This window comes from Stegostoma tigrinum, chromosome 40, assembly GCF_030684315.1.
Source record: "Stegostoma tigrinum isolate sSteTig4 chromosome 40, sSteTig4.hap1, whole genome shotgun sequence".
NCBI classification, from domain to species: domain Eukaryota; kingdom Metazoa; phylum Chordata; class Chondrichthyes; order Orectolobiformes; family Stegostomatidae; genus Stegostoma; species Stegostoma tigrinum.
This window is the reverse complement of record NC_081393.1, coordinates 18526643-18554222: the sequence shown is the minus strand read 5'-3', so window position 1 is coordinate 18554222 and position 27580 is coordinate 18526643. Positions and strand designations below refer to the sequence as shown.

The 27580-nt window shown below is 50.0% G+C and overlaps 1 protein-coding gene across 2 annotated transcripts in view; it reads right to left on the bottom strand.

Annotated features, from left to right (window-relative positions):
• hk2 (hexokinase 2) overlaps positions 1-26372 on the bottom strand; it is a 53112-nt gene extending 26740 nt beyond the window's left edge. Inside the window, exons 1-6 of one of the 2 annotated variants that reach the window (XM_048523128.2) lie at positions 26068-26372; positions 15154-15316; positions 5739-5887; positions 3903-4022; positions 2687-2782; positions 2397-2496 (exon numbers count right to left, since the gene is read on the bottom strand). In XM_048523128.2, the coding sequence (XP_048379085.2) occupies positions 2397-2496; positions 2687-2782; positions 3903-4022; positions 5739-5887; positions 15154-15316; positions 26068-26130 (691 nt within the window). In that variant the 5' untranslated portion in view covers positions 26131-26372. The remainder of the gene's footprint in view (positions 1-2396; positions 2497-2686; positions 2783-3902; positions 4023-5738; positions 5888-15153; positions 15317-26067) is intronic. The other variant, XM_048523129.2, reaches the window with a different exon arrangement.
• Positions 26373-27580: the final 1208 nt, after the last annotated feature.

Genomic DNA, 27580 nt, shown 5'->3' with positions numbered 1-27580 from the left:
TGCCTCGCTCCCCTCCTTTAAACTTTCCCCCTCTCACCTTAAACCTAAGCCCCCCTGATAATTGACATTTCCACCCTGGGTAAAAGGCACTGACTATCCACACCTCTCGTAATGTTACAGACTTCTATCAGATCACCTCCAACACGCCATTCTGAGTTTGTCCAACCTCTTCTTATAGCTGATACACTCCAATCCAGGCAACGTCCTGATAAACATCTCCTGCACCTTCTCCAAAGCCTCTACATCCTTCCTATAGTGTGGTGAGCAGAACTGCCCACAGTGCTCCAGCTGCAACCTCACTGAAGTTTTATACAACATGGCTTGCCAACTCTTATACTCAGTGCCCCGACCGATGAAGGCAAGTGTGCCATATGCCTTCTTTACCACCTTATCTCCCTGTGTTGCCACTTTTAGACTTTAGACTTTTACCCCAAGATCCCTCTGCAAATCCACGCTGTTCAGGATCTCACCATTGACTGTATGCTCTCCTCTTGCATTTGACCTTCCAAAATGCATCACCTCACTCTTGCCTGGATTAAACTCAATTGCCACATCACTGCCCAAATTCCCAATAGATCTGTATCCTGCGGCATCCTTTGACAACCTTCTGCAATACCCACAATTCCGCCATTTCTCATGACATCTGCAAGCTTACCAAGCAGACCACCGTTAATTTCATCCCAATCCTTTTACATAAATTACAGACAATGTCGCTGATCCCTGTGGAACACCACTGGTCGCAGACCTCCAGTCAGAAAAACACCCTTCCACAGCTCCCCGCTGTATTCTATGACCGCAGGGCAGCACAGCGGCTAGCACTGCAGCCTCACAGCGCCAGGGACCCGGGTTCGATTCCAGTCTCGGGCGACTGTCTGTGTGGAGTTTGCACGTTCTCCCCGTGTCTGCGTGGGTTTCCTCCGGGTGCTCCGGTTTCCTCCCACAGTCCAAAGATGTGCAGGTTAGGGTGCAGGTCTGGGTGGGACGCTCTGAGGTTCAGTGTGGGTTTGTTGGGCCGAAAGGCCTGTTTCCACACTGTAGGGATTCTATGAATTCAATTACGAATTCAATTATGAATTCAGCCTCCCACGAGGGGCCTTCTCAAACGCTTTAGCCCTCATCTTCGTCACTTCCCCAAAAACCTCAATCAGATTTGAGAGACTGCCCTGAACACTGACTATCTCTAACGAGTCCATTCTTTTTTCCTGTCCCTCAGAATTTTGATTGTGAGGGACGACCAAAGAGGAGAGAGTTGTAGGATTTCTTTCCAAATCGGCAGGAGGTTACAATAAGCTGGGTCCAACAAAGCGAGGGAGAGAAACAGGAGGGAGCTAGGAGCTGAGCTCAGGAGGAGTGGCAGAGTTGGAATGCTCCTTCACAGAGCTAGCATCTACACCAAGGGGTCGAATGGCTCAGCCACCCTTACCTTGGGCAATGTCATGTGACTGACACGGCTGTTCCAATGAAGAAGGGTCATTTAATGTCACAGCAGGATCTTGATCAGATGGACCAGTGGGCTAAGGAGCGGCAGTTGGGAGATGAACGGGAAGTGTTGCATTGTGGGAAGCCAAACCAGGACAGCACTTAGATTATTAATGGCGGGGCCCCTGGGGAGTGCTGTCAAACAGAGAAACCTCGGGGTTGCGGGTACATGGTTCCTTGAAAGTGGCATCACAGGTAGATAAGGTGGTGAAAATGGCATGGGGCATGCTTGCCTTCACCAGTTGGGGCACTGAGTCTAGGAGTTGGGATGTCATGTTGAGGTTGTACAGGACATTGGTGAGCCTTCTTCTGGAGCACTGTGTCCACTGCTGGTCACCCTGCTACAGGAAGGATATTATTCAACTTGAAAAGGGTGCAGAAAATGTTCACCAGGTTGTTACTGAGACTGGAAGGTTTTAATTATAAATAGGGGCTGAGTAGGCCGGGGCCATTTCACTTAGAGCATCGGAGGCTGAGGGGGTGACCTTGTAGAGGTTTATAAAACCATGAGGGGCATGGATAGGGTGAACAGCCAAGGTCTTTTCCCTAGGGTAGGGAAGCCTAAAACTAGAGGGGCATAGGTTTAAGGTGAGAGGGGGGAAAGGGACCTGAGGGGCAACTTTTGCAAGCAAAGGGTGGTGCGTGTGTGGAATGAGCTGCCAGAGGAAGGGGTGGAGGCTGGTACAATGACACTTAAAAGGGATCTGGGCAGGTAATCGGGTCGGATAGGTTGAGAGGGATATGGGCCAAATTCAGGCAAAAGAGACTAGTTCAGGTTGGGGAAACCCAGCGGGCGTGGACGAAGGGCCTATTTCAGTGCTGTGTGACTTACACATCCCTGCTCCAATCAAACACAACTGGGTGTAACCAAGGGCGAAACAAGAGAAAATATAAACGGCTAAAAACCCGGGACCTACCAACTATCAAACCGATCTCACAGTTGTGATCATCGTAACCGCAGGTCATCATAGTCCCCACGGTGTCGTTGACAACGGAAACCACATCGATGTCAAAGTCCTGTTTTAGGAATCACAGGAGAGCAAGTGGGGCACAAATTTAGTCACTCAATGTTTTACAGAGAGATGCAATTCATCCCGGAGAACCGCTTCCCCTCCCACAGCAAAATCCACTCCTTAACAAGCGGGGCTAAAGGCAAAAAAAAATGGTTGGAAAGCCAACAACAGAGAGTAAAGACACCAGCTCTTACCCCGCGCCTCTGAATCGCCTGACGGAGGAGAGTGACCACGTCGCGACCCTCCACTCCGCTCGCCTTAAATCCCTTTGTCCAGTGAACCAAGATGCTCTGCAGCAGAAACCAGGGACAAAAAGGCATGACTCAGGTCCGAGACTCGAGAGCAAGTGGGCTGTAATTCGCGAGGTCCCAACCAAAAGGAGGTGATGTCTGGGTGGAAAAGGCAGTGCAGGAGCAGAGGGAGATTGGGGTAGATGTGGTCCAGGTTACTGAAGGTTGGCAGGAGCGCAGTTAATAAAGCGCACAGTGTTTTATAAACAGGGACAGCGAGCACAAGAGGTGATGTAGACCTGGTACGAGACAGTCAGCTGGAGTATTACGTGTGGTTAGGGGCGCTGTATTGTAAGAAAGATGTGATCAGTATTGAAGAGAGAGCGCAGACGTGATTTACAGCAATGGCTCCAGGGATGACAAACTCCAGCGATAAGGATCGTTGGGAGCATCCTCCTTGGAGAGATGAGGGAGAGGTTTTTCAAAACCGTGAGCATGCTGGAGGCAGTGGGCAGGGGAGAAGCTGTTTCTGCTCATGTAGGAATTGAGAATGAGAGGGGTTTAGGTTGAACGTGGTGTGCAAAAGAAACAAAGGGCGATGCGAGAAATTCGATTTAACCCCCAGCTCGGTGGGTGGAGTGCCCTCCCTGAAATGCAGTGGAGACAGGGCCAGCTCAGGCATTGCAGAGGAGCATTGATGGGTAGCGGGATGGGAGTGGCGTGGAGGGATGAGACAGGAAAAGGCTGGAGATAGGGCACTGGGGGGATAGAAGCGAGATGCAAGCACGAATGGCCTCCTTCAGTGGCGGTGGCTCCGCTGACGGTCACTTTCAACTCCAGCCTCTTGTATTTCAGCCAGAAATGGGCGATCAGTGCACCATTTCTAAAGGACCCGTTGCTCAGGGAGAGAGGTCCTGAAGCGAATCTGAGGCCGTTCGGGGTGAATTTCGCGACCGGATGCAACTTCAGAACGGAACTTTGGCGGCCAAGCCGGGATTTCCAGACCAACGATCCCCCCTGCATAAGGCATTAGCCTAGGCCTCAGGCTTCAGTAGCTCCAGCAACGTCAAGAGAGGGCCACCATTGATTTAGAAAGCGCGGGCAAACTTTCTAAGGTATCTCCCTCTACAAGTAGAGGCCCTCCACAGTCACAGTACCGCGCTCGCTTTTTCTCTCTCACCTCATCCAGTTTGGTCTGTTGACAGGGAAATGAGAAGGTAAAACCCAGGGGCAGTTTCTCATTTTTAATGTCCAGTTCCTCCATGACATCTGCAAGGCAGTTGGCGATATGATCGAAGAGCTGAAAGAGTGGGGGGTAGGTGACAAGAGAGAAAAATTGAGCATGTGCACAATGACATTGAGGGAGAAAAGATAAAGTGTTTTTACAAATTCACTCGTAAGACATAAGTATCACTGGCCGGGCCCAGCATTTATTGCCCCATTTCCCCCCTAATTGTCCCCCCTTGAGAAGGTGGGAGTGAGCCCCTGCAGTGTAGGGACCCCCACACGGTACCCTCAGGGAGGGAGTCCCAGGATTCTGACCCAGCGACACTGAAGGAACGGCCGATATATTTCCCAAGTCGGGGACGGTGAGGGGCTCGGAGGGTGAGCTTGCAGGAGGCGGGGGTGTGTTCCCATGTACCTGCTGCCCCTTGTCCTTCTGGATGGAAGTAGGTGGTGGGTTTGGAAGGTGCTGCCTGAGGGGCCTCGGTGAGTCGCTGGTACACAGGCAGGGATGGGGAGTGGGAGTTGAGGATGATCAGGTCAGCCATTGAATGGGTTGACGGGCTGAACGGCCTTGTCCCACGGCTTGCGGTAACAAATGATCAACGGTCTCATGAAGAGACATAGTGGCTCATGCACTTCCTCCAGCCGCTCTTTGACGGGGGAATGATTTTTAATGGGGGTTTATATGTGGATGAGTCTTGACTCAGTGCCCAAGCCAGCGCAGCTTCCGACTCCTTCTGACCACTTTGGAGAAGGCACGTTAGCGCCATGAGAAACCAGGCGGGCAGGAAGAAGACAAAGTCCACCCGACACTGTAGCTTGCGTGGATCACGAGGCTTAGTGGCTTGGCGTCTCTCAAGAGAGAGGAAGTGGCACCTCAACACTTGATGATGCCAAATGCTTCCATTGAGGAAGTCAGACAAGGAAAGAAGGCAGATAAGAGAGTTTGCCGGACACCAGCCTTTATTCGTTGAGTCAACTTGGGAGGTTATGAGGCATTACCGAAGGGATCGCCCAGAAATGGAGGATTATGTGTCATTTCGCACTGTCAGGTGGCATTGCACTAGACGGGATGCAGGGGACATTCACCAGGATGTTGCCTGGGATGGAGCAGGTTAGCGACAAAGAGAGGCTGGGATTGTCCTCCTTTGAGTTGAGAGCCGTAACGAGGTGACCTGATTGAGTTCCTCGCAAGGTCAGAGCCCTCGTAGATGGCAACAGTGAGGGGGGGCGGAAATCAAACCTTTTTTGGTCAAGGGTGAGCAATAAACAGGGAGCGAACATGGGTTTTGAGGGGAATTTATTTTCCCGAACGCGATCAGAGGTTGCTGGAAAAGCTCAGCGTGTCTGGCAGCATCTGTGAAGAGAAAAATAATCAGAGTTAACATTGGGCCCAGTACCAGAACTACCATCCATTCTGAGGAAGAGTCACTGCACCCGAAACCTTAACTCTGACTGTTTTTTGCCTGACAGACACTGCCAGACCTGCTGAGCTATTCCAGCAACTTCCCTTTTTTATTTTGTTCCTGATTTACAACATCCGCAGTTCTTTCGGTTTTTATTTCGAATTTACTGTCCCTCTCAGAGTCGGAATCTGGGAACGAAAGGGTGGAGGAGGCCGAAAGCTCTCCTCACATCGACGATGGGTTTAGATGGCAACTTGCAATGCCAAAGCTGGGTAATGGGGGTTGGGTGCTTGAAGTCTGGCCTGCACAGGATGGGCCGAAGAGCCTCTTTCGTGGTCAATGACCGTGTAGCTGCACCGGCCTGGGACACCCGAGATACCTACCTGAGTGCCCGTCCCGTGCATCAGTTCTTCCGGAACGGCACAGATCCGGTTCTCGATCTCCACTTTCTGCTTCCCGTGGTCCGAAACCTTGACCCTCAGCACCCGGAAGTTAGTGCCCCCTAGATCGAGAGCCAGGAAGTCGCCACTCTCTGCCAAATGCAAAGGGGGAGCTGAATCAGATTTCTGGGCATTTGAGACAATTGCGCCAGTTTTGGACGCGGGACACCCATCCTCAATGCCCTTCCTAAAGATTCCCTCAAATGACCATACCGGACTCTCTCAGCATTTAAAAACACTTGAATTAGACCATCTATGTTGCACGTTTCGTGCCAATTGGCTTGGCTCTCTGCCTTCTTTCATTCGTCAATGGGATGTGGGCATCGCTGGGTGGGCCAGCATTTGCTGCCCATCCTCAAGTGCCCAGAGGCCACAGTCAAGAGTCAAACCGTCAGGAGTCACGTGGACTGGATAGCCCATTTCCCTCACCAACGGAGCACCAGCAAACCTGCTGGGTCTTGACAAAAAGTGCCATCAACCATTCCCAAGCACACCTGGACTGGGTGCTCATGGACAGCTGGCACGTGCCCCTGTCCCCACACTAGAAGCCCCCTTGCCAACCTGGTTACAGGGACCTGAGCAGGGTCAAACGAGGACTGGCACCCAGTGAACACTGAGGGCAGGAGGAGAGATGGACAGAGTTTCCAGGTTCGGGCCAAAGGGATGATTACTCATCCTACTCCCACCATCACCAGGCTATTCCCGCACGTGCCACTCTCCCCTTGCCAACCACAGGAGGCAGACTGGTGCCCGGGAGAGGAGCAGTAATGGCATTTCTGGGAGCAGAGGAGGGAGGTGGGGCAGGATGTCAATGAAGGATGGTGGAGAGTGGGGAGAGAGAGAGAGCGAAAGCTTTAAATCTGCAGGGCTTTTTAATTAAAATCCCCTCAAATTTGTTAAAGCACGTCCAAATCATTCCATTTAATGACGACACATAATTATGCAGGAAAATGAGCTGTGAAGTGCACATGAGGAGCCTGGAGAGGGGCTGAGATAGGTTCAGTCAGTGGGCAAATGCTATACAATGTGGGCAAAAGTGAAATGTGGAAGTGTGGAAAATGATGGTGTGAAGCTGGATGAACAAAAAAGGCCAAGCAGCATCAGAGGAGCAGGAAAGCCGACATTTCGGGTCGAGACCCTTCTTCTGAGAACGTCAGCTTTCCTGCTCCCAACTTGAGTATACTTCAGTAAAGCCTCTGATAAGGTTCCACATGGTAGGCTATTGGAGAAAATACAGAGGCACAGGATTGAGGGGGATTTAGCAGTTTGGATTAGAAACTAGCTTTCTGTAAGAAGGCAACGAGTGGTGGTTGATGGAAAATATTCAGCCTGGAGTCCGGCCAGGTGTTAGATGTGGAAGTAGGTGAGCACTTTGGTGATAGAGATCACAATTCTGTTATGTTTACTTTAGCGATGGAAAGGGATAGGTGTATACCACTGGGCAAGAGTTATAGCTGGGGGAAAGATAATTACGATGAGATTAGGCAAGATTTAGGGAGCATAGAATGGGGAAGGAAACTGCAGGAGATGGGCACATTAGAAAATGTGGAGCTTATTCAAGGAAAAGCTCCTGTGTGTCCTAGATAAGTATGTACCTGTCAGGCAGGGAGGAAGCTGTAGAGTGCGGAGCTGTGGTTTACGAAGGAGGTGGAATCTCTGGTCAAGAGGAAGAAGAAGGCTTATGTTAGGATGAGATGTGAAGGCTTAGTTAGGGCACTTGAGGGCTACGAGGTAGCCAGGAAAGACCTAAAGAGAGAGCTCAGAAGAGCCAGGAGGAGACATGAGAAGTTGTTGGCGGATAGGATCAGGGTAAACCCTAAGGCTCTCTATAGGTATTTAAGGAATAAAAGAATGACGAAAGTAAGATTAGGCCCAATCAAGGATAGTAGTGGTAAGTTGTGTGTGGAGTCAGATGAGATAGGGGAAGCACTAAATGAATGTTTTTCAACAGTATTCACTCTAGAAAACGACAATGTTGTCAAGGAGAATACTGAGATACAGGCTACTAGACTAGGTGGGATTGAGGTTCACAAGGAAGAGGTATTAGTAATCCTTCAGAAGATGAAGATAGATAAGTCCACTGGGCCGGATGGGATTTATCCTCGGATCCTCTGGAAAGCCAGGGAGGAGATTGCCGAGCCTTTGGCATTGATCTTTAACTCGTCATTGTCTACAGGAATAGTGCCAGATGACTGGAGGATAGCAAATGTGGTTCCACTGTTCAAGAAGGGGAGTAGAGACAACCCTGGTAATTATAGACCAGTGAGCCTTACCTCAGTTGTTGATAAAGTGTTGGAAAAGGTTATAAGGGATAGGATTTATAATCATCTAGAAAAGAATAAATTGATTAGGGATAGTCAGCACGGTTTTGTGAAGGGAAGGTCACGCCTCACAAACCTTATTGAGTTCTTTGAGAAGGTGACCAAACAGGTAGATGAGAGTAAATCGGTTGATGTGGTGTATATGGATTTCAGCAAGGCATTCGATAAAGTTCCCCACAATAGGCTATTGTACAAAATGCGGAGGAATGGAATTGTGGGAGATATAGCAGTTTGGCTCGGAAATTGGCTTGCTGAAAGAAGACAGAGGGTGGTAGTTGATGGGAAATGTTCATCCTGGAGACCAGTTACTAGTGGTGTACCACAAGGGACGGTGTTGGGTCCACTGCTGTTTGTCATTTTTATCAATGACCTGGATGAGGGGGTAGAAGGATGGGTTAGTAAATTTGCAGATGACACTAAGGTCGGTGGAGTTGTGGATAGTGACGAAAGATGCTGTAGGTTGCAGAGAGACATAGATAAGCTGCAGAGCTGGGCTGAGAGGTGGTAAATGGAGTTTAATGCAGACAAGTGTGAGCTGATGCACTTTGGTAGGAGTAACCGGAAGGCAAAGTACAGGGCTAATGGTAAGATTCTTAGCGGTGTAGATGAGCAGAGAGATTTCGGTGTCCATGTGCACAGATCCTTGAAAGTTGCCACCCAGGTTGACAGGGCTGTTAAGAAGGCATACAGTGTTTTAGCTTTTATTATTAGAGGGATCGAGTTCTGGAACCAAGAGGTTATGCTGCAGCTGTACAAAACTCTGGCGCGGCCGCACTTGGAGTATTGTGTACAGTTCTGGTCACCGCATTATAAGAAGGATGTGGAAGCTTTGGTAAGGTGCAGAGGAGATTTACTAGGATGTTGCCTGGTATGGTTCCCCATGGTAGGCTCATTCAGAAGGTCAGGAGGAATGGGATACAGGGGAACTTAGCTGCTTGGATACAGAATTGGCTGGCCAACAGAAGACAGCGAGTGGTAGTAGAAGGAAAATATTCTGCCTGGAAGTCAGTGGTGAGTGGAGTTCCACAGGGCTCTGTCCTTGGGCCTCTACTGTTTGTAATTTTTATTAATGACTTGAATGAGGGGATTGAAGGATGGGTCAGCAAGTTTGCAGACGACACAAAGGTCGGAGGTGTCGTTGACAGTGTAGAGGGCTGTTGTAGGCTGCAGCGAGACATTGACAGGATGCAGAGATGGGCTGAGAGGTGGCAGATGGAGTTCAACCTGGATAAATGCGAGGTGATGCATTTTGGAAGGTCGAATTTGAAAGCTGAGTACAGGATTAAGGATAGGATTCTTGGCAGCGTGGAGGAACAGAGGGATCTTGGTGTGCAGATACATAGATCCCTTAAAATGGCCACCCAAGTGGACAGGGTTGTTAAGAAAGCATATGGTGTTTTGGCTTTCATTAACAGGGGGATTGAGTTTAAGAGTCGTGAGATCTTGTTGCAGCTCTATAAAACTTTGGTTAGACCGCACTTGGAATACTGCGTCCAGTTCTGGGCGCCCTATTATAGGAAAGATGTGGATGCTTTGGAGAGGGTTCAGAGGAGGTTTACCAGGATGCTGCCTGGACTGGAGGGCTTATCTTATGAAGAGAGGTTGACTGAGCTCGGTCTCTTTTCATTGGAGAAAAGGAGGAGGAGAGGGGACCTAATTGAGGTATACAAGATAATGAGAGGCATAGATAGAGTTGATAGCCAGAGACTATTTCCCAGGGCAGAAATGGCTAGCACGAGGGGTCATAGTTTTAAGCTGGTTGGTGGAAAGTATAGAGGGGATGTCAGAGGCAGGTTCTTTACGCAGAGAGTTGTGGGAGCATGGAATGCGTCGCCAGCAGCAGTTGTGGAAGCAAGGTCATTGGGGTCATTTAAGAGACTGCTGGACATGTATATGGTCACAGAAATTTGAGGGTGCATACATGAGGATCAATGGTCGGCACAACATTGTGGGCTGAAGAGCCTGTTCTGTGCTGTACTGTTCTATGTTCTATGTTCTATGTTCTATGGAGGGTAGGTCTTATGAGGAAAGGCTGAGGGACTTGAGGCTGTTTTCATTAGAGAGAAGAAGGTTGAGGGGTGACTTAATTGAAACATATAAAATAATCAGAGGGTTAGATAGGGTGGATAGGGAGAGCCTTTTTCCTAGGATGGTGATGGCGAGCACGAGGTGGCATAGCTTTAAATTGAGGGGTGAAAGATATAGGACAGATGTCAGAGGTAGTTTCTTTACTCAGAGAGTGATAAGGGAATGGAACGCTTTGCCTGCAACGGTAGTAGATTCGCCAACTTTAGATACATTTAAGTCGTCATTGGACAAGCATATGGACGTCCATGGAATAGTGTAGGTTAGATGGGCTTAAGATCGGTATGACAGGTCGGCACAACATCGAGGGCCGAAGGGCCTGTACTGTGCTGTAATGTTCTATGTTTTATGAGTGGTGTGCCTCAAGGATCTGTTTTGGGACCACTGCTGTTTGTCATTTTTATTAATAACTTGGACATAGGCATAGATGGATGGGTTAGTAAGTTTGCAGATGACACTAAAGTCAGTGGAGTGACAGACAGTGTGGGAGAATGTTGCAGGTTGAAAGGAGACTTGGATAAAGTGCAGAATTGGGCTGAAAGGTGCCAAATGGAGTTTCATGCGGATAAACGTGAGGTGATTCACTTTGGGATGAATAATAGGAAGGCAGAACACCGGGTCAATGGAAAGATTCTTGGTAGTGTGGATGTGCAGCGGGATCTTGGTGTCCATGTACATGTACATAGATCCCTGAAAGTTGTCACCCATGTTGATGATGCTGTTAAGAAGGCTTATGGTGTGTTAGGTTTTATTGGTAGAGAGATTGAGTTCCGGAGCCGTGATGTCATGCTGCAACTGTACAAAACGTTAGTGCGGCCTCACTTGGAATATTGCGTGCAGTTCTGGTCGCCCCCATTACAGGAAGGATGTAGAAGCATTGGAAAAGGTGCAGAGGAGATTTATCAGGATGTTGCCTGGTCTGGAGCGCAGGCCTTTTGAAGAAAGGCTGAGGGATTTGGGTTTGTTCTCATTGGAGAGAAGAAGGCTAAGAGGGGATTTAATAGAGACATACAAGATGATCAGAGCATTAGATAGGGTGGACAGTGAGAGTCTTTTTCCGAGGATGATGGCTTCAGCTTGTACGAGGTGGCATAGCTATGAATTGAGGGGTGATAGATTTAAGACGATGTCAGAGGCAGGTTCTTTATTCAGAGAGTGGAAAGGGCGTGGAACACCCTGCCTGCCAGTGTAGTTAACTCAGCCACATTAGAGGCATTTAAACAGTCCTTGGATAAGCCTATGGACGTTGATGGGATAGTGTAGGGGGATGGGCTTAGATTAGTTCACAGGTCGGTGCAACATCGAGGGCCGAAGCGCCTGTTCTGCGCTATATTGTTCTCTGTTCTATGTTCTAGGATGCTGCTCGGCCTGCTGTGCTCATCCAGCTCCACACCTTGTTATCTCAGATTCTCCATCATCCGCAGTTCCTATTATCTCTGATACAAGGTTATCTAAATGATGTGAGGTCGTAGAGGTCTGAGATGCAGGCATTTCTCTTCATTTCAGTCCTATTCTGTATCTTTAGACTGTGACCCCCTTGTTCTGGACACCCCACCCCACAGCAACCCTGCCCCACACCTCTCCCATCCGTACCCGGATTGGGTCATCAGGAACATCCTTTGCCCTGTCTTGTCCCTGTTAGCGTTCGATAGGGCTCCTTGAGATTTCCCCCACCCTCAGACTTCGAAACTACAGTGAATATAATCCTATATTCCTGATCCAGTCTCCCTTCATCCGTCAGTCCATGCCGTCCCAGGATTCAGTCTGGCAAACCTTTCGCTGCTCCATCGTCAGAACCCCCTCCCCTCAGATAAGGAGACCCCCAAACCTCCCACACACAGGGGGCGGTCTCTCTCCGTCCAATTGCATCCTGCTCCTGTACTCCAATCCTCTCGCCATGACGGTGCCAACATCTCATTGGCGTTCCTCACCTGCCCCACTGCTCTGGCGAGGCTGACTTTCAGCGAGCGGTGTACAAGGAACACCCAGGTCTCGTTACAACTCCCCCCCTCCTCGTTTCCCCAATCAATCTCTACTGGGGTAATGCTCCAGCTTGCTGGAGTGGATAACCTCACACCCGCCCCCATTAAACTGTTTTGGCCTCACATTTGCATCCACTTGGCCAAGAAGGGAATACAGGAGTCTGGGTGTTAACCCTGTGCCAGATATCATGGAATGTGCTGGAATCAGCTCCCTGGCCAGTTGCAGTCACCCGTGCAGAGTAACCAATAAGAGCACACCAGCTTTTCCAAGGCGTGCAGAGTTTAAAACGCTGATGTGGCAAATAGCCAGTGAATGCCTGGTTTCCTCAAGCAGAAAGCTTTGACGCAGCCACGGATGGGAGCGCTATCGACAACAGGAGAGAGCGAAAAACAGCAGCAGGGCTTTGAGGGCAGCGGGGGGCAGTAACTTCACTGTGAGATTACAGATGAAAAATGAGTTTGAGAGCCTGCAAAACTGTCTCATCACAGCCGGCATATTTAACATTCGCGAACTGGTCCGAAACACCAGAGGCAAAAATCGTTGCAAGTGTATATATGGACAGATATGTCGTTTTAAATTCATTCATGGCAATGTGAGCATTGCTGGTTGGACACAGCATTTATGGCCCATCTCCGAATTGCCCCCCCGAGGGCAGTTAAGAGGCGACCGCATCACTGGGGAGGGAGGGGAAGGAATCACGTGTACACAGGATGGCAGATCTTAAAGGACGTTAGGAAACCAGGTGGGGTATTTTTTTCTTCCCCCTAACAATCGACAACCGTTTCATGGTCATCATTAAAACAATTCCAGACTTTCTTTGTAATAAAATGTGCTTCCGTTGGAAGAACATCGAAAGCTGACATAAAATAGCTGGTATCGTCCTAAAGGGGGCAGAGGGAGCTGGGGGCTATATGTGCCCAGGTCGCTGAGAGTGGCACAACAAGTGGAAAGGGCACTTAACAAAGCACAGTGTGCCCTTGGCTTTATTAATCAGGGCACTGACTAACAGAGCAGGGAGGTGAGGCTCCCACTGACCATCTTCCAATGTGCCAGGTATGACTCCAAACAGCGAAGAGTTTGCCCCCTGATGGCCATTGATTCCAGTTTTGCTAGGAGTTCCTTGATGCCACACTCGGTCGAAAGTGGTCTTGATGTCGATGCCTGTCACTCTGACCTCTCTTTCTGGAATTCAGCTCTTTACGGTGGGGCAGATGGGTTGTAATGTGGGGAAACACAAGGAGATGCACTTTGGCAGGTGAAATAGAGGAGATGAATATTGTTTAAATCGAGAAAGACTGCAGAAAGCTACAGAACAGAGGGATTTCGGAATTCTCATCCATGAAAAAGCCAGCATCCAAGCTCGGTGAAGAATAGGGAAGTCCAATGGAATGTTGGCCTTTATATCAAAGGGAATGGAGTATAAAGGTAGGGAAGCTTCGCTAAAACTGCGCAAGGCGCTGGTCAGACTACAGCTGGAATACTGTGAACAATTTTGGGGCCCCGTATCCAAGCAGAGATAGACTAGCCATCGGACGCAGCCCATAGTAGGTTCACTTGACTGATCCTATGTACGAAGGGACTGTCTTATGAGGAGAGGTTGAGTAGGTCAGGCCCTGTACTCATTTAGTAGAATGAGAGGCGAACTTATTGAAACAGACAAGATTCTTAGAGGAACTTGACAGGGGGAGATGTGGAGAGGGTGTGTCCCCTTATGGGAGGATCTGGGGTCAGAGGCTGTAACCTCAGAGTAAGGGGTCACCCATGAAAGACAGAGATGAGGAGGAATTTCCTCTGTCCCGAAGGGAGAGAATCCGTGGAATTCTTCACCTCTGAGGGTGGGTCATCAAAGCTGAGATAGATTTATTTAGAATCAGAAAAAGTAGTGGGGAAAAGGCAGGAACTCAGTAAGATCAGACAGCAAACTGTCTAGCTGAATGGCCCAGTTCTGCTCCAACACTTTGCCCACATATGAACCGAGCCTGCTCTGAGCTCAGTAGCTGGTCCTGGCTGAACTGGAATTTAGTATCAGAGTAGAAATTTTTCCTCTGTCGCTAGCCCTGTACCGGGTCACCGCTGACAACTGAAGGGGAAGGTTCAGCGAATCACCTTCGAATTGGCAAGCGAAAGAGCCTTGAACTGGAGGTCAAAATCTTTTTTTTAGAACACTGAGGAAGAAAACATAAAATCATATTTCTGGTGCAAGGTCAGAATTTCTGATAGCGGCCAGGCGGCCAGAGACAAAATAATTAACTAGAGAGGCACCGTGTGAATTCAGAGAGTGTGCACACAGCGCCGACAGCCTTCCGAATGTTGTGACTCATCCGAGCCTTGGGATAGAAATATTTGTTTGGGATCACAACGTCCAAGGCACTCTGTATCCAATCCCTGACTCCTATTTCTCATAATGCTGGAGAATGAGGGATGCATACAGGCAGTGAGTTCCAAATTCCCCACCAGCCCTTAGGATGAAAATATTTTTCCTCACGTCTCCCTCTACAACTCCTGCCCCCTTTCCCTTAAATGCATGCCCTCCCCCCTTTCTGAGCAGTGAACCCCACCACCAAGAGGAAAAGGTCCTTCCTGTCTCCTGTATCGATACCCCTCATCGTATTGTCACATCCCCCCACTCAATCCCCTCTGCTCAAAGGAAAACAATCCCCCAGTCTGCCCCAATCTCTCTCCAAGAATTGAAACTATCCAGTCCCCATGAGGCAACATCCTGGGAAATCTCCCTCTGCCCCCTCTCCCAGTGCTATCACATCCCTCCTATAATGGGGGATTCCAGAACTTGCACACAATACTCTCGCTGTGTGGCCTAACCGACATTTTATATACAGTTCCCAGCCAAGCCTCCCTGCTCCTAAACTCTACACCTTGGTTAACGAAGGTAAGTATCCCATAATCCTTCTCCAGGTGCTGTCCAGGCCTGTCTAGGCAGGAATGAAATTCCCCTCCCTCCCCGACCTCACCTGTCCCATCCGGCGTGGACCTGACAAACGTCGGCAGCATTTTCACAGAGGACGTGGGGTTGGTGTCCTTACTCAGGCCTTTCTTCATCCCGGCCAGGAAGCGGTCCGATATATCACGCAGGACTTCATCTGAGAGCCTCATGTGGTACAGGCACCTGTCCACCTGTGTGGGACCGAGAGAGTGGGGAGGCAGCACCATAAGCAGAAACGGAGCAGTTTCCCCATCCCCCGGAAAGAAAGTTTGGCAGCTGTAACTTCTAAACTGTGTCCCCTCGTTCTCAACGTCTCCCCCCACCTCCCATAACAAGGGGGTTAAGTCCCCCTGACGTACACCCAATCAGGTGCCCTCAGCATCTTGTACCTGTCCATAAGGGATTCTGGGTAATCCAAGATGGAGGACTAGGAAAAAAATTGCAGCTGTGACAGCTGCAACATTCTTGAGGTAATTCCAATGTTGGAGCTGAATTCCTCAAATTCTAGGAGCTGTAATTACTGTTTTATAAGCTGTTGCCTTGTTTTGGAACTTTGGGAGGAAAAGAGATTGAAAAAGTGGCACTTAAAGAGGGAGAAAGAGAGACAAAGGCAGTGACCACATGGGCAGTGATTCAGTGAGAGAGGGAGAATGAGAGGGTGAGAGAATGTGTATGGAATGAGGAAGTGGTGGGGCTGGGACAATGATAACATTTAAAAGGCATCTGTATGGGGACATGGATAGAAAGGGTTTAGAGGGATAGGGGCCAAATGCTGACAAACAGGACTGGATTCATTTAGGATAACTAGTCGGTATGGGCAAGTTGGGTCTTTTTCCGTGCTGTAGTGTCTCTGCTCGTTCTAAAGAATTCCAGACTCAGCCGACAAGCTCTGTCTCATCCCTCAGCTCTTTCTTCATGACAAAGCCTAGAGGCAGCAGAGTGAACACGCTCCTGTTCCATCAATATCCTTGATTGAGGGAGAGACAATGAGAGAAAGAGAAGCAGATAAAATGAGAGAGGCAGAGTGAGAGAAGTGAGAAAGAGTCAGAGAGTGAGAGGAAGAGTGAGAGAGAGGGGGGGGAGGATGAGAGTGAGTGAAGAGGGTTGAGAGGGAGACAGTGAGTGGGATGCTGAGACAGAGAGAGTGAGAGGGAGTGTGTGTGAGAGAGAGAGAGTGAGAGAGTCATAGCCTGGCATTTGTGTGGCATGAATGTTACTTGCCATTTGTCAGCCCAAACCTGGATATTGGCCAGATCTTGTTGCATTTGAACACGGACCATTTCAGTGTCCGCAGAGGTGCGAAGAGTGCTGAACATTGTGCAATCATTGGCGAACATTCCCCGCTCCTAACCTTATGGTGGAGGGAAGGTCATTGATAATGGTTGGGCCTAGGACACAACCTGAGGAACCCTGGAGACGTATGGTCTGGCATTTAAAGATATACTTGCCCTGGATGAACTACACTAAAGAAGTGTACAATTTACATCTCATTGTGATTGTGCAATGAGACAGTTTATATCGTCGAGAGGAAGAGATGCAAAGTCAAATTATCTTCCTTTGATATCAGACCCACCCAATGCTAATTTTTATGCACATTTCAAGCCACTTTTCCTCTAAATTTGTGTGGTAACTTTCATTCAGGCTTTGAACATCTTTTGTGCATACATCCCCAATTGTAAGCAGCTCTCAACATTCAGTCACTCCCCTCCTGACTCCCCCCACAAAGCCTGTCCCACCATCAACAAGGCACAAGTCAGGAGGGCGATGGAATACCCCCTATTTGCCCCAGATGGGGGCAGCTCGAACAACGTTTGAGAAGCTCGATGCCATCCAGGGACAAAGCAGCCCCCCCCACTCGATTGGCCCCACACCCACAAACATCCCACTGCCCCCCTACCACCGATGCTCAGTCGCAGCAGTGTGTACCGTCTACAAGATGCACTGCAGCGACTCACCGAGGCCCCTCAGACAGCACCTTCCAAACCCACCACCCACTTCCATCCAGAAGGACAAGGGGCAGCAGGTACATGGGAACACCCCCCCCCTCCCCCGCAAGTTCACCCGCCGAGCCCCTCACCGTCCCCGACTTGGGAAATATATCGGCCGTTCCTTTAGTGTCGCTGGGTCAGAATCCTGGGACTTCCTCCCTGAGGCCACCGTGTGGGGGTCCCTACACCACACGGGACTGTAGCGGCTCACCCTCACCCTCTCAAGGGAGTGCATTTAGGGCACGGGGCAATAAATGTCGGGCCCGGCCAGCGACACCCACACCCCATGAAGAAATTCAAACCAAATCTTCGTGCAAGAGATGGCGAGGGATGGAGGTTGAAGACAAAACTGGAACAAACAGCCTTGTGGCTACTATATGGTGTGTCCAGGGCTTTTTTTTTTAAGAATACAATGCATCAAAGAACCAATTGTTACACTTGTCAAGCCAAGCATTGAGGCCACCTACCCTTCGAGCTCAAATGACCAGGAAACCATGGAGTACATTACAATCGCCCTGGAGGCTGGGGCCAGTTCTCCTGAAAGCCATGGGGAGGCCTTCTCCACCGTGTTGACTCCCTCCCCCTTGAGGGCCGACTCCTGCTACAAATGCTACTCCCCCAATTATGTAGGGATGAATGAAACTAATTAGAGAGGCTTCGCTGCTTCATACAGGCCTGTTTGGAGCCCATTGTGGCCTCTAGAGCCTAGGCCATATAAAGGCCCCATGCCAAAGTGAAGCCACTGTCAGATCGCTTTCGTATTAAATTCAACGTCCATTCCTGAACTTCCTACTGGAAAAGCCCTTTCTCAGTCTGACGAAGATGGAGAGAGTGAGAGTAAACAGGCTAGCTTCAGGTAAAATCCAGACTATGTTCTCTGGGCCTTGGAAGAATGAAGCCTGGAAAAGCGGGCAGCGCAGTAGGCCCATCACGCCCCAGAAAGCAATCATTCAATTTCAATTCCTTTGATAATTTCATTTGCACTGCTCGAGGGGGTCGCAAATTTAAAACCACACAAAGGAGGAGAGAGGTCACAGCTTTGTGGGGGGCAGCTCCGACAGGGACGTGGGGAGTGGGCTCGAGGGGCCAAGTGGCTCTTAGCTCTTCAAAACAGGATGCTTGGACAACACTCATTGCCCACCATGTACCCCTCAATTGGTTTGCCCATAGCAACGACAAGCCAACCATTAATCGTGGGTCTGGAGACAAGTGTAGGCCGGACTGGGCCTGAAAGGGCATTGATGAAACTAACAGCTGTTTAAATTTTTCCGACACCCATCGCTGTTGGTCGAGTATCCAATTCCAGATTTGTTTGTCACATTTACAGACCTCTGGCCTCACCGACATTAAACAACGTCCTGACTTCATGTTCTCCAGGAACCTTCTCCCTCTCTCGCTCTTGCGTTATCCACTTGGACAATGGCACCACGTCCTGTCCACTTTGGGACTTCTGGGCGTGAGGGGGTGGGGAGGTGATCCGAGGGTTAGAAAGCAATTTGTGGGAGGAGGGGCTATTCCAGTGAGTCAGATGGGATTTCCCACACTCGACTCCCAGCAGCCTCATTCCTCCAAGTTTCCTGCCCACACGGGTTGGGTGTTACATCAGCCATCTGAATCAGATGAGGCGTGTGGGAGGGCAGAGCCCCTCACAGCCCCTAGGTTACTCTCCTGGTCCCTGCTACAATTGACCTCAGGCAGGCTGACTCTTATTACGTAGAACTGCTCAGGTCAGTCTGGGTCAGCTGTTCACTTGGTAAACACTGGGCTGGGTTGTGGGACAAAATTCTCACTCGAGCCGATAATCTGCAGGAAGGAAAGGAGCTCACTGTGCAATAGCTTTCTCCTTTTCTCTCTCTCGCTCTCTCTCTCTCTCGCTCTCTCTCTGAGATAGTTCCGGCTCTTTAAAGATATCACAATTGAGCTCTCTCTCTCTCTCTCCACATACTTACATGGACACAGACACACACATACAATCACAGAGGCTCACAGACACACACACACACACGCGCACACACACACACACACACACACACACACACACACACACACACACACACACTCTCTCCCTCATGCACACACACTCTCAAACACACTTACACTCTCTCACTCTCACACACACACACACACACACACACATACACACACACACACACTCTCTCCCTCATGCACACACACTCTCAAACACACTTACACTCTCTCTCTCTCACACACACGCACACTTTCTCTCTCACACACACACAAGAGACACACACGCGGGCACATACACTCTCTCTCTCTCACACAGACACGTCCTCACTGTCACACACAAAGACACAGACACACACTCAAACAGAGACAAGCACACATATGCACAGAAGCACACACAGACAGAGAGCTACACACAGATACAGACAGAGACACACAGAGAAACAGGCAGAGAGATACACAGACACACACACACACACACACGCACAGACAGATACACAGAAGTAAACACACACACAGACACACACTCACTGTCTCACATACACACAGACACAGATACATACACAAACTCACACACACAGATACAAACACACATATTCACTGACACAGATACAAACGCACATGGAGACACACACGCACCCACACACACACACACATACAGACATACACTCACAAGTTTTCTCTCTCTCGTACACTTTCACACTCTCTGATTTTCATGCATACATGTTCAGAATGAAAATGATCTCTGATATGAAGACAGTTCTGTAGAAGTGAAAGGTAATCTCTCTGAGCTGTCAGCTTGTTAACCTATTTCTCCTGGGATTTCCCAGCCCACAGACTGATTGGAGAACGGGGAGGGTGTGGAGGAACCAGTCCACAGCCATCCCATAACAGCAACCAACTATGTTGCTGGGTGATGACACAATCAGGCGGTGTGTAGGGATTACCAGGGGGAATTGCTCCCCAGAGCTTTATCAAAAATGACAGTAGTCACAGCAGCTCCTCTTCCCTGGGCTGGCACTGGGCAATTCACAGCAACACTGGGCATCAGGGAACAAGCCTGTGTGTGTGTGTGTGTGTGTGTGTGTGTGTGTGTGTGTGTGTGTGTGTGTGTGTGTGTGTGTGTGTGTGTGTGTGTGTGTGTGTGTGTGTGTGTGCGTGCGTGTCAGGACCCACATCAAGGCACTCCCTCCACTCCGTCTCCCTCTCTTCCCTTTATCCCACCTCTCTTTCCGTTTCTGTTTCTGGCCCTTTGTCTGTGCCCTCTCTCTCTGTTCCCCTCTTCTCTCTCTCTCTGTCCCTCTCTCTGTTGTCTATCTGTGCCCCCTCCCTGTCTTTCTCACTGTCCCCTCCTTCTCTCTCTATCACTCTGCCTGCCTCACTGTCTCCCCTTCTCCCTCACTGTCCCCTCCCTCTCTCTTTCTGTCCTCTCACTTTCTTTCTCTCTCTGCCCCTCTTCTTTCTTTTCTCTCTGTTCACACATCCCTCTCTCTCTCTCTCTTTCTCTCCATCTCTGTAAATCTGTCTCCTTCCCTCCTCACTCAGAATCAAATGAAAATGACCAGATCATCCCCTCCCACACCACTGCAAATTGACAGAAACAGAGGGAAGAGCTTGCCCAATGGGACAGCATCGGGCAGAAGGACCGGGGAACCCTGTGGGCATCATCAGCGCCATTCTGCTGGGCAGCATGGATGGACAGCCCTGGAGAAGGCAGTGTGCAAGGGGTGAGAGGGGGAAGGGAGGGCGGTGTTCAGTTTGCAGAGCTAGGGCCCTTCGATTTCAATGTCAGGAAGCCGATTAGTTAAGATTGCACAAGACTGCAATCAGCTCATCTCGAAATCAGAACATCCTCATTTACGAGGTCAGTGATGAAACCTTTAGATTCGACCTTGGGACTCTGAGATCATTCAAATCAGGGGATGGCTGCTGACTGTGAGATACAAAATCCACTACGGGCATCAGATGGTACGTGACAGGGTGCACGCCAAGTGGGAGTCACTTTGGACAAAGCACGATCAGACGCAAATTCACTGACGCTGTGTTTGATTAGCAGACGGTGATTATAATGGCAAGCTCACCCTGGTTCACCGCTCAATGAATGTCAAGTGCGCACCAGAGATGTCCCTGACACTGGAACACACTAATTAGAGGCTCTCGTAACTATTAATATTCATCCGTTTGTCTACCTGAGTCACTGCTGAGAGCGATGAGGAGATCAAGCATCTTGTACGAAACAAAGTTATCATAGTTACATTGTAATCATCGCAGGAAGGTGTAACGTCATGACATCAGCCTGTGTAACACCTCCCAGAGATGGGTTTCACTCTCAAAGTGTACCCTGACCAGAAACACAATTGGATTTGCCAAACAAAGACCGTGGCGGATCAAAGGCTGGGAATACTGCAGCGAGTAACTCCTCACCACCCCCCCTCCCCAAAGTCTGCCCCACCATCGACAAGGCCCAAGTCAGGAATGTGATGGAATATCCCCCACTTGCCTGGATGAGGGCAGCTCCAACAACACTCAAGAAGCTTGACACCATCCAGGGACAGAGCAGCCCCCCACTTGATTAGCCCCCCATCCACAAATACCCCACTCCCTCCACCTCTCTGTCGCAGCAGGGTGTACTATCAACAACTTGAGACTTGGGGCAGCACAGGCTGGTCGGGCTAAAGTCCTGTGCCAAACTATTCCAAATCACAGGCTGCTCTTGTGCAAGCAAATCTAAGCGAAAGGTTTACAGCCAGCAATAATCAGCTCAGAGATAGAAGGAAATTCTCTCTCCGGTTATCTCTCATGGATGACACACTGATATCACAAGCTCTTCCGGAATGGAAATATTCCTTGGCAAATGTCCCAGTTTTTCTCTCGAAAACAGGTAAAGCTCAGGAGAGGAAATGCAACTTCAAATGTAGCAAAAGGAGTGAAAAGAATCAAAGCTGCCAAGAGTATCAATTATGGGGTTGCTTTGCAGTAGCAGCTGGGAGCAGAAGTGTAGACATATCTATTGCAGTGAGACAGGAAGGAACTGAGGAGCACAATGGACACAGACTGAGAGTCACAGCACTCGAGCTGTCTTGCTGGTCAATGCTCCAGGTCAATAATGAGGGGCAGGAAGTGAGGACACTGTAAGCTAAGGGTACAGATTTCCAAAAGGGGTCTGACACAGCACAGTGCAGAAAAATAAATGCGGGAGTAGACCATTCGGCCCATCCAGCTTGCGCCACCTTTCCATATGATCATGCAGTTTCATATCTCCCGCTCCCACAAGGGCCACATCCAGCTCCCTCTTGAATATGTCTAACGAACTGGGCCATCAGTGCTAACCACCTCGCTACTCCGATCCCCGTTTCCCAGCCCACAGCCTTGACATGGTGAGTGCCCATCTAAATCCTTCTTCAGTGGGATGGGGGTTCCTGCCTCTCCTGCCCTTATGGGCAGTGAGTTCCAGATTCCCCACCAGCCTCTAGGGGGAAAATACTTTTCCTCAGGTTTCTGCATCTTGGAACGGGGACAGGATCGAGAACGGATTGCGGGCAACATTCGGAATACAATCTGAGGAGGCAGAAGGTGTAGAGAGATTCACAGCAACCAAGTGAGCCAATCTACTAATCAAACAGGATGCAGGTCGTCCCGAGGGTGTTAATGTGGCAAAGGAATAGAAGCAGTGGTAATGGGAACTGCAGTTGCAGGAGAATCCAAGATAACAAAGTGTGGAGCTGGATGAACACAGCAGGCCAAGCAGCATCTCAGGAGCACAAAAGCTGATGTTTCAGGCCTAGAACCTTCATCAGAGAGGGGGACGGGGAGAGGATTCTGGAATAAATAGGGAGAGGGGGGAGGCGGACCGAAGATGGAGAGAAAAGAAGATAGGTGGAGAGGAGAGTATAGGTGGGGAGGTAGGGAGGGGATAGGTCAGTCCAGGGAAGACGGACGGGTCAAGGAGGTGGGATGAGGTTAGTAGGCAGGAAATGGAGGTGCGGCTTGAGGTGGGAAGAAGGGATGGGTGAGAGGAAGAACACGTTAGGGAGGCAGAGACAGGCTGGGCTGGTTTTGGGATGCAGTGGGGGGAGGGGATAAACTGGGCTGGTTTTGGGATGCGGTGGGGGAAGGAGAGATTTTGAAGCTGGTGAAGTCCACATTGATACCATTGGGCTGCAGGGTTCCCAAGCGGAATTTGAGTTGCTGTTCCTGCAACCTTCGGGTGGCATCATTGTGGCACTGCAGGAGGCCCATGATGGACATGTCATCTGAGGAATGGGAGGTGGAGTTAAAATGGTTCGCGATTGGGAGGTGCAGTTGTTTATTGCGAACCAAGCGGAGGTGTTCTGCAAAGCGGTCCCCAAGCCTCCGCTTGGTTTCCCCAATGTAGAGGTAGCAACACCGTGTACAATGGATACAGTATACCACATTGGCAGATGTGCAGGTGAACATCTGCTTAATATGGAAGGTCATCCTGGGGCCTGGGATGGGGGTGAGGGAGGAGGTGTGGGGGCAAGTGTAGCATTTCCTGCGGTTGCAGGGGAAGGTGCTGGGTGTGGTGGGGTTGGAGGGCAGTGTGGAGCGAACAAGGGAGTCACGGAGAGAGTGGTCTCTCCGGAAAGCAGACAGGGGTGGGGATGGAAACATGTCTTGGGTGGTGGGGTCGGATTGTAGATGGCCGAAGTGTCGGAGGATGATGCGTTGTATCCGGAGGGTGGTGGGGTGGTGTGTGAGAACGAGGGGGATCCTCTTAGAAGCAGTGGGACAGGTTACAGAAAGGAGTTGGGTGACGTGTACAAGCAGAAAGGAGTTGGGTGACGTGTGGAGCAGTCAGGACGAGAGGCGTGACAACATTTCTCTCTAAAAAGCTGACAAAGTTTCAGTTGTGTGCTGCCAATCCTGGGCTCGTCTGTTTTATGAAGGACACCTAGTCTCTCCTGGCTCGGTTCCAGGGATTTTCACGAATTGGATTGACTGGAAAAGCTCTTCTTAAGGCTAAGGAGGTGACCTTGATCAGAGGATCACAGGAATTGGGAAACCAACTGTCAATTTTATTGCTGTCCTCTGTCCTGAAACACAATGACAAGTATTGTTTGTGTTCCAACCAGGCACATCACAGCCTGCACACGTGCGTCAATAAAATAAAGTGTTCCAGAGAAGGTGCAGAGGAGAAGCAATTCTAATGTATGAGAGGTCTGTTTGTAAGTCTGATAACAGTGAGGAAGAAGCTGTGCTTCAATCTGTTGGTGCAGTGTTCCCCAGCCTCACCAGACAGACCCTCTCCCACAAGATTTCTGGTCTCGTTCCACTGTTCTTTGTTTTACCTTCAAATGGGACATTCAGAGACTTCTTGGCGGGGGGCACTTTGATAAACACTCACACCCCCCCCCCCCCGGTACACAGCCCACCATCTGCAATGCTAAAGCCCACAATTTCGCTCCCCCCCCCACCCCGCCCCACCAAATGCTAACAGAGTCCCGCTAGGATGTTATGGCCAGGAAAGCTATTGCTTCAACATCTTCCACTAAGGGGACGGCTATGACAGTCAATGAAAGCCAATCCCCAGTGACAGCCCACTCCAAATCCACCAAGTTTGTTCATGGTGAAAGCTCCAGTCTCGGTAAGCTCTGCTCTTTCCGAGTTTGTGAGCAGGAGTAGGTTACGAGCTGGCAATGTCACGGGGATTGATAGGGGTTAACTCAGATAGACACCATCAGCGAGATGTCAAGTGGTCACTTTATCGCCCCCTAGCCATCATGTGGTAAGGGCACCACTGGTGTGCCAATAACTGCCAAGTAGGGAGGGCTTGCCTTATGAGCCAAGGTTAAACAGGTTGGGACTCTACTCACTGGAGTTTAGGAGAGCGAAAGGCAATCTCATTGAAAGATTTTGACGGGGTTGATGTTTCTCCTCGTGGGAGAGTCTAGTACTAGAGGGCCCAGCCTCAGAATAAAGGGGATGCCAAGTGAAGACCGAAATGAGGAGGAATTTCTTTTATCGGAGGGTCAGGAACTCCTTTCCGCAGAAAACTGTGCAGGGCAGAGTCCTTGTGGTTTGTTTAAGGCCGGGATTGATACGTTCTTGATCAGTCAGGGAATCACAGGGGAAAAACAGGCAGGAAAACGGATGTGAGGAATGTGGGATCAGCCATAACTGAATGGCGGAGAGGAGCTGAATAGTCAATTCCTACCCCTATCTCTTCAGAGTCTTAAGACTGTCATAACCTCCTGCGAGGGCAGATGACTGCCTTGTTCAACCAGAAACAACTTTTGCAGAACTGATGCAGAGAATCAGTTCTCCCTTCCAGGAAGAGAGGTAGAATTGAAGAAGCCAGCTCTCAAGTCACAGGACTCCAGGCGCACACACACACACACACACACACACACTCTCTCACACACACACACACACACACACGCTCACACACACGCTCACACACACACGCACACACACACGCACACACTGTCTCACACACACACATACGCACACACACACACACGCTCACACTCACGCTCACACACACGCACACACACACACACATACATACACACACGCACACACATACACACACACATTTACAAACACGCACATACACACTCACGCTGTCTCACACACACACACACACATACACGCATCCTTATCAGTCATTCCTGATGCATAAAATGAGTACTGTAGCACATGGCCAGACGAACAGAGAGGGGGGGAATCCCCTCCCACTCCCCCCAACTTCATTTCGCACCAACAACCTTGCTCAAAGTTTGACTCAATTCGTCCCCTTTTTCGCAATCGATAGGTGACTCCTTCCCAAGCGAGCCAAGATCGCTTTTCAAAACACTTCTTGAGAGCCGACACTCCTTTCCCACCCCCAACTCTTCCCATCTCACGCCCATCTTTACCCCCTCCCCTCCCAATTACACTTTGAAAGTGGGTGGCTACCCACCTAGTCAGAAATGAAACTTGAAGGATGAGAATGTTGAGACGTTTTAAAGGATAAGACGCTGTCTTACCTTCTGGACCTGGTCATGCTTTAGCTCCGTGAAGTAATAAGCCAGGAGATGAGAGGCGATCATATTTAACCTGCTGCAGACCAGAGGGTGACAAGTTATCTCTGGGTGAGAAGCTGGAAGTTTGCTGCCGGAAAAGAGATGCCTCTGTATGTTCACTGACTGGGAGGGTGTGTGAGTGCGTAAGGTCTGATATAGTCCTCCCTCTCTCTCTCTCTCGGTCTCAGAGTGCAACGTGCGTTCAAACAGGCTTTCCCATCCTCTCGCAATACCCAACCTCTCTAGTGCTGGCGTCACTGCATCTTACTCCGCATCTCTCTCTCTCTCTCTCTCCCTCCTTCTCTCTGCCCATTGGCGCACGGCTGGGGGTGTGCCTGTGAGCACAGCGTTTCTCAGTTCCTCATTCGCCTCCGGGAGGGATGAGCTGCTCCCCAGCTGATCCGCCAGCAGTCCTACACGGCCAGCGTGCTGCTTTTAAATGGGAAAACAGCAGGCTGGGTAAGGTCTGAGCTACACACACACACACACAGAGGGAGACAGGGCAGTGTGGGTCTGAGCTACACACACACACACACGGGGGGGGGTGACAGGGCAGTGTGGGTCTGAGCTACACACACGCGGGGGTGGGACAGGGCAGTGTGGATCTCAGCTACACACACACACACACAAACACACACACAGAGGGAGACAGGGCAGTGTGGGTCTGAGCTACACACACACACACAGACAGGGCAGTGTGGATCTCAGCTACACACACACACACACACACACACACGGAGACAGGGCAGTGTGGATCTGAGATACACACACACACACACACACACACACACACACACCGATGGAGACAGGGCAGTGTGAATCTGCACTAAACACACAGAGACAGACAGACACACACGCAGAGGGAGACGGGGCAGTTTTTGTCTCTGTGTGTGTGTGTGGCTCAGACCCACACTGCCCTGTCTGTGTGTGTGTGTGTGTGTGTGTGTGTTTGTGTGTGTGTGTGTGTGTGTGTGTGTCTCAGACCCACACTGCTGTGTCTCCGTGTGTGTGTGTGTGTGTGTGTGTGTGTGGCTCAGACTCACACTGCTGTGTCTCCCTCTGTGTGTGTGTGTGTGTGTGTGTGTGTGTGTGTGTGTCTCAGACCCACACTGCCCTGTCTGTGTGTGTGTGTGTGTGTTTGTGTGTGTGTGTGTGTGTGTGTGTGTGTCTCAGACCCACACTGCTGTGTCTCCCTGTGTGTGTGTGTGTGTGTGTGTGTGTGTGTGTGTGTGTGTGTGTGGCTCAGACCCACACTGCCCTGTCTCTGTGTGTGTGTGTAGCTCAGTCCCACACTGCCTTGTCTCCCTGTGCACATGTGTGTGTAGCTCAGACTCACACTGCCCTGTGTGTGTGTGTGTGTGTGTGTGTGTGTGTGTGTGTGTGTGTGTGTGTGTGTGTTTTTTTTTACCTCAGATCACACTGCCCTGTCAGACATTGCAGCTTGGCTGTTAATGGAGAGTGCAGGAGGGCATGCCAT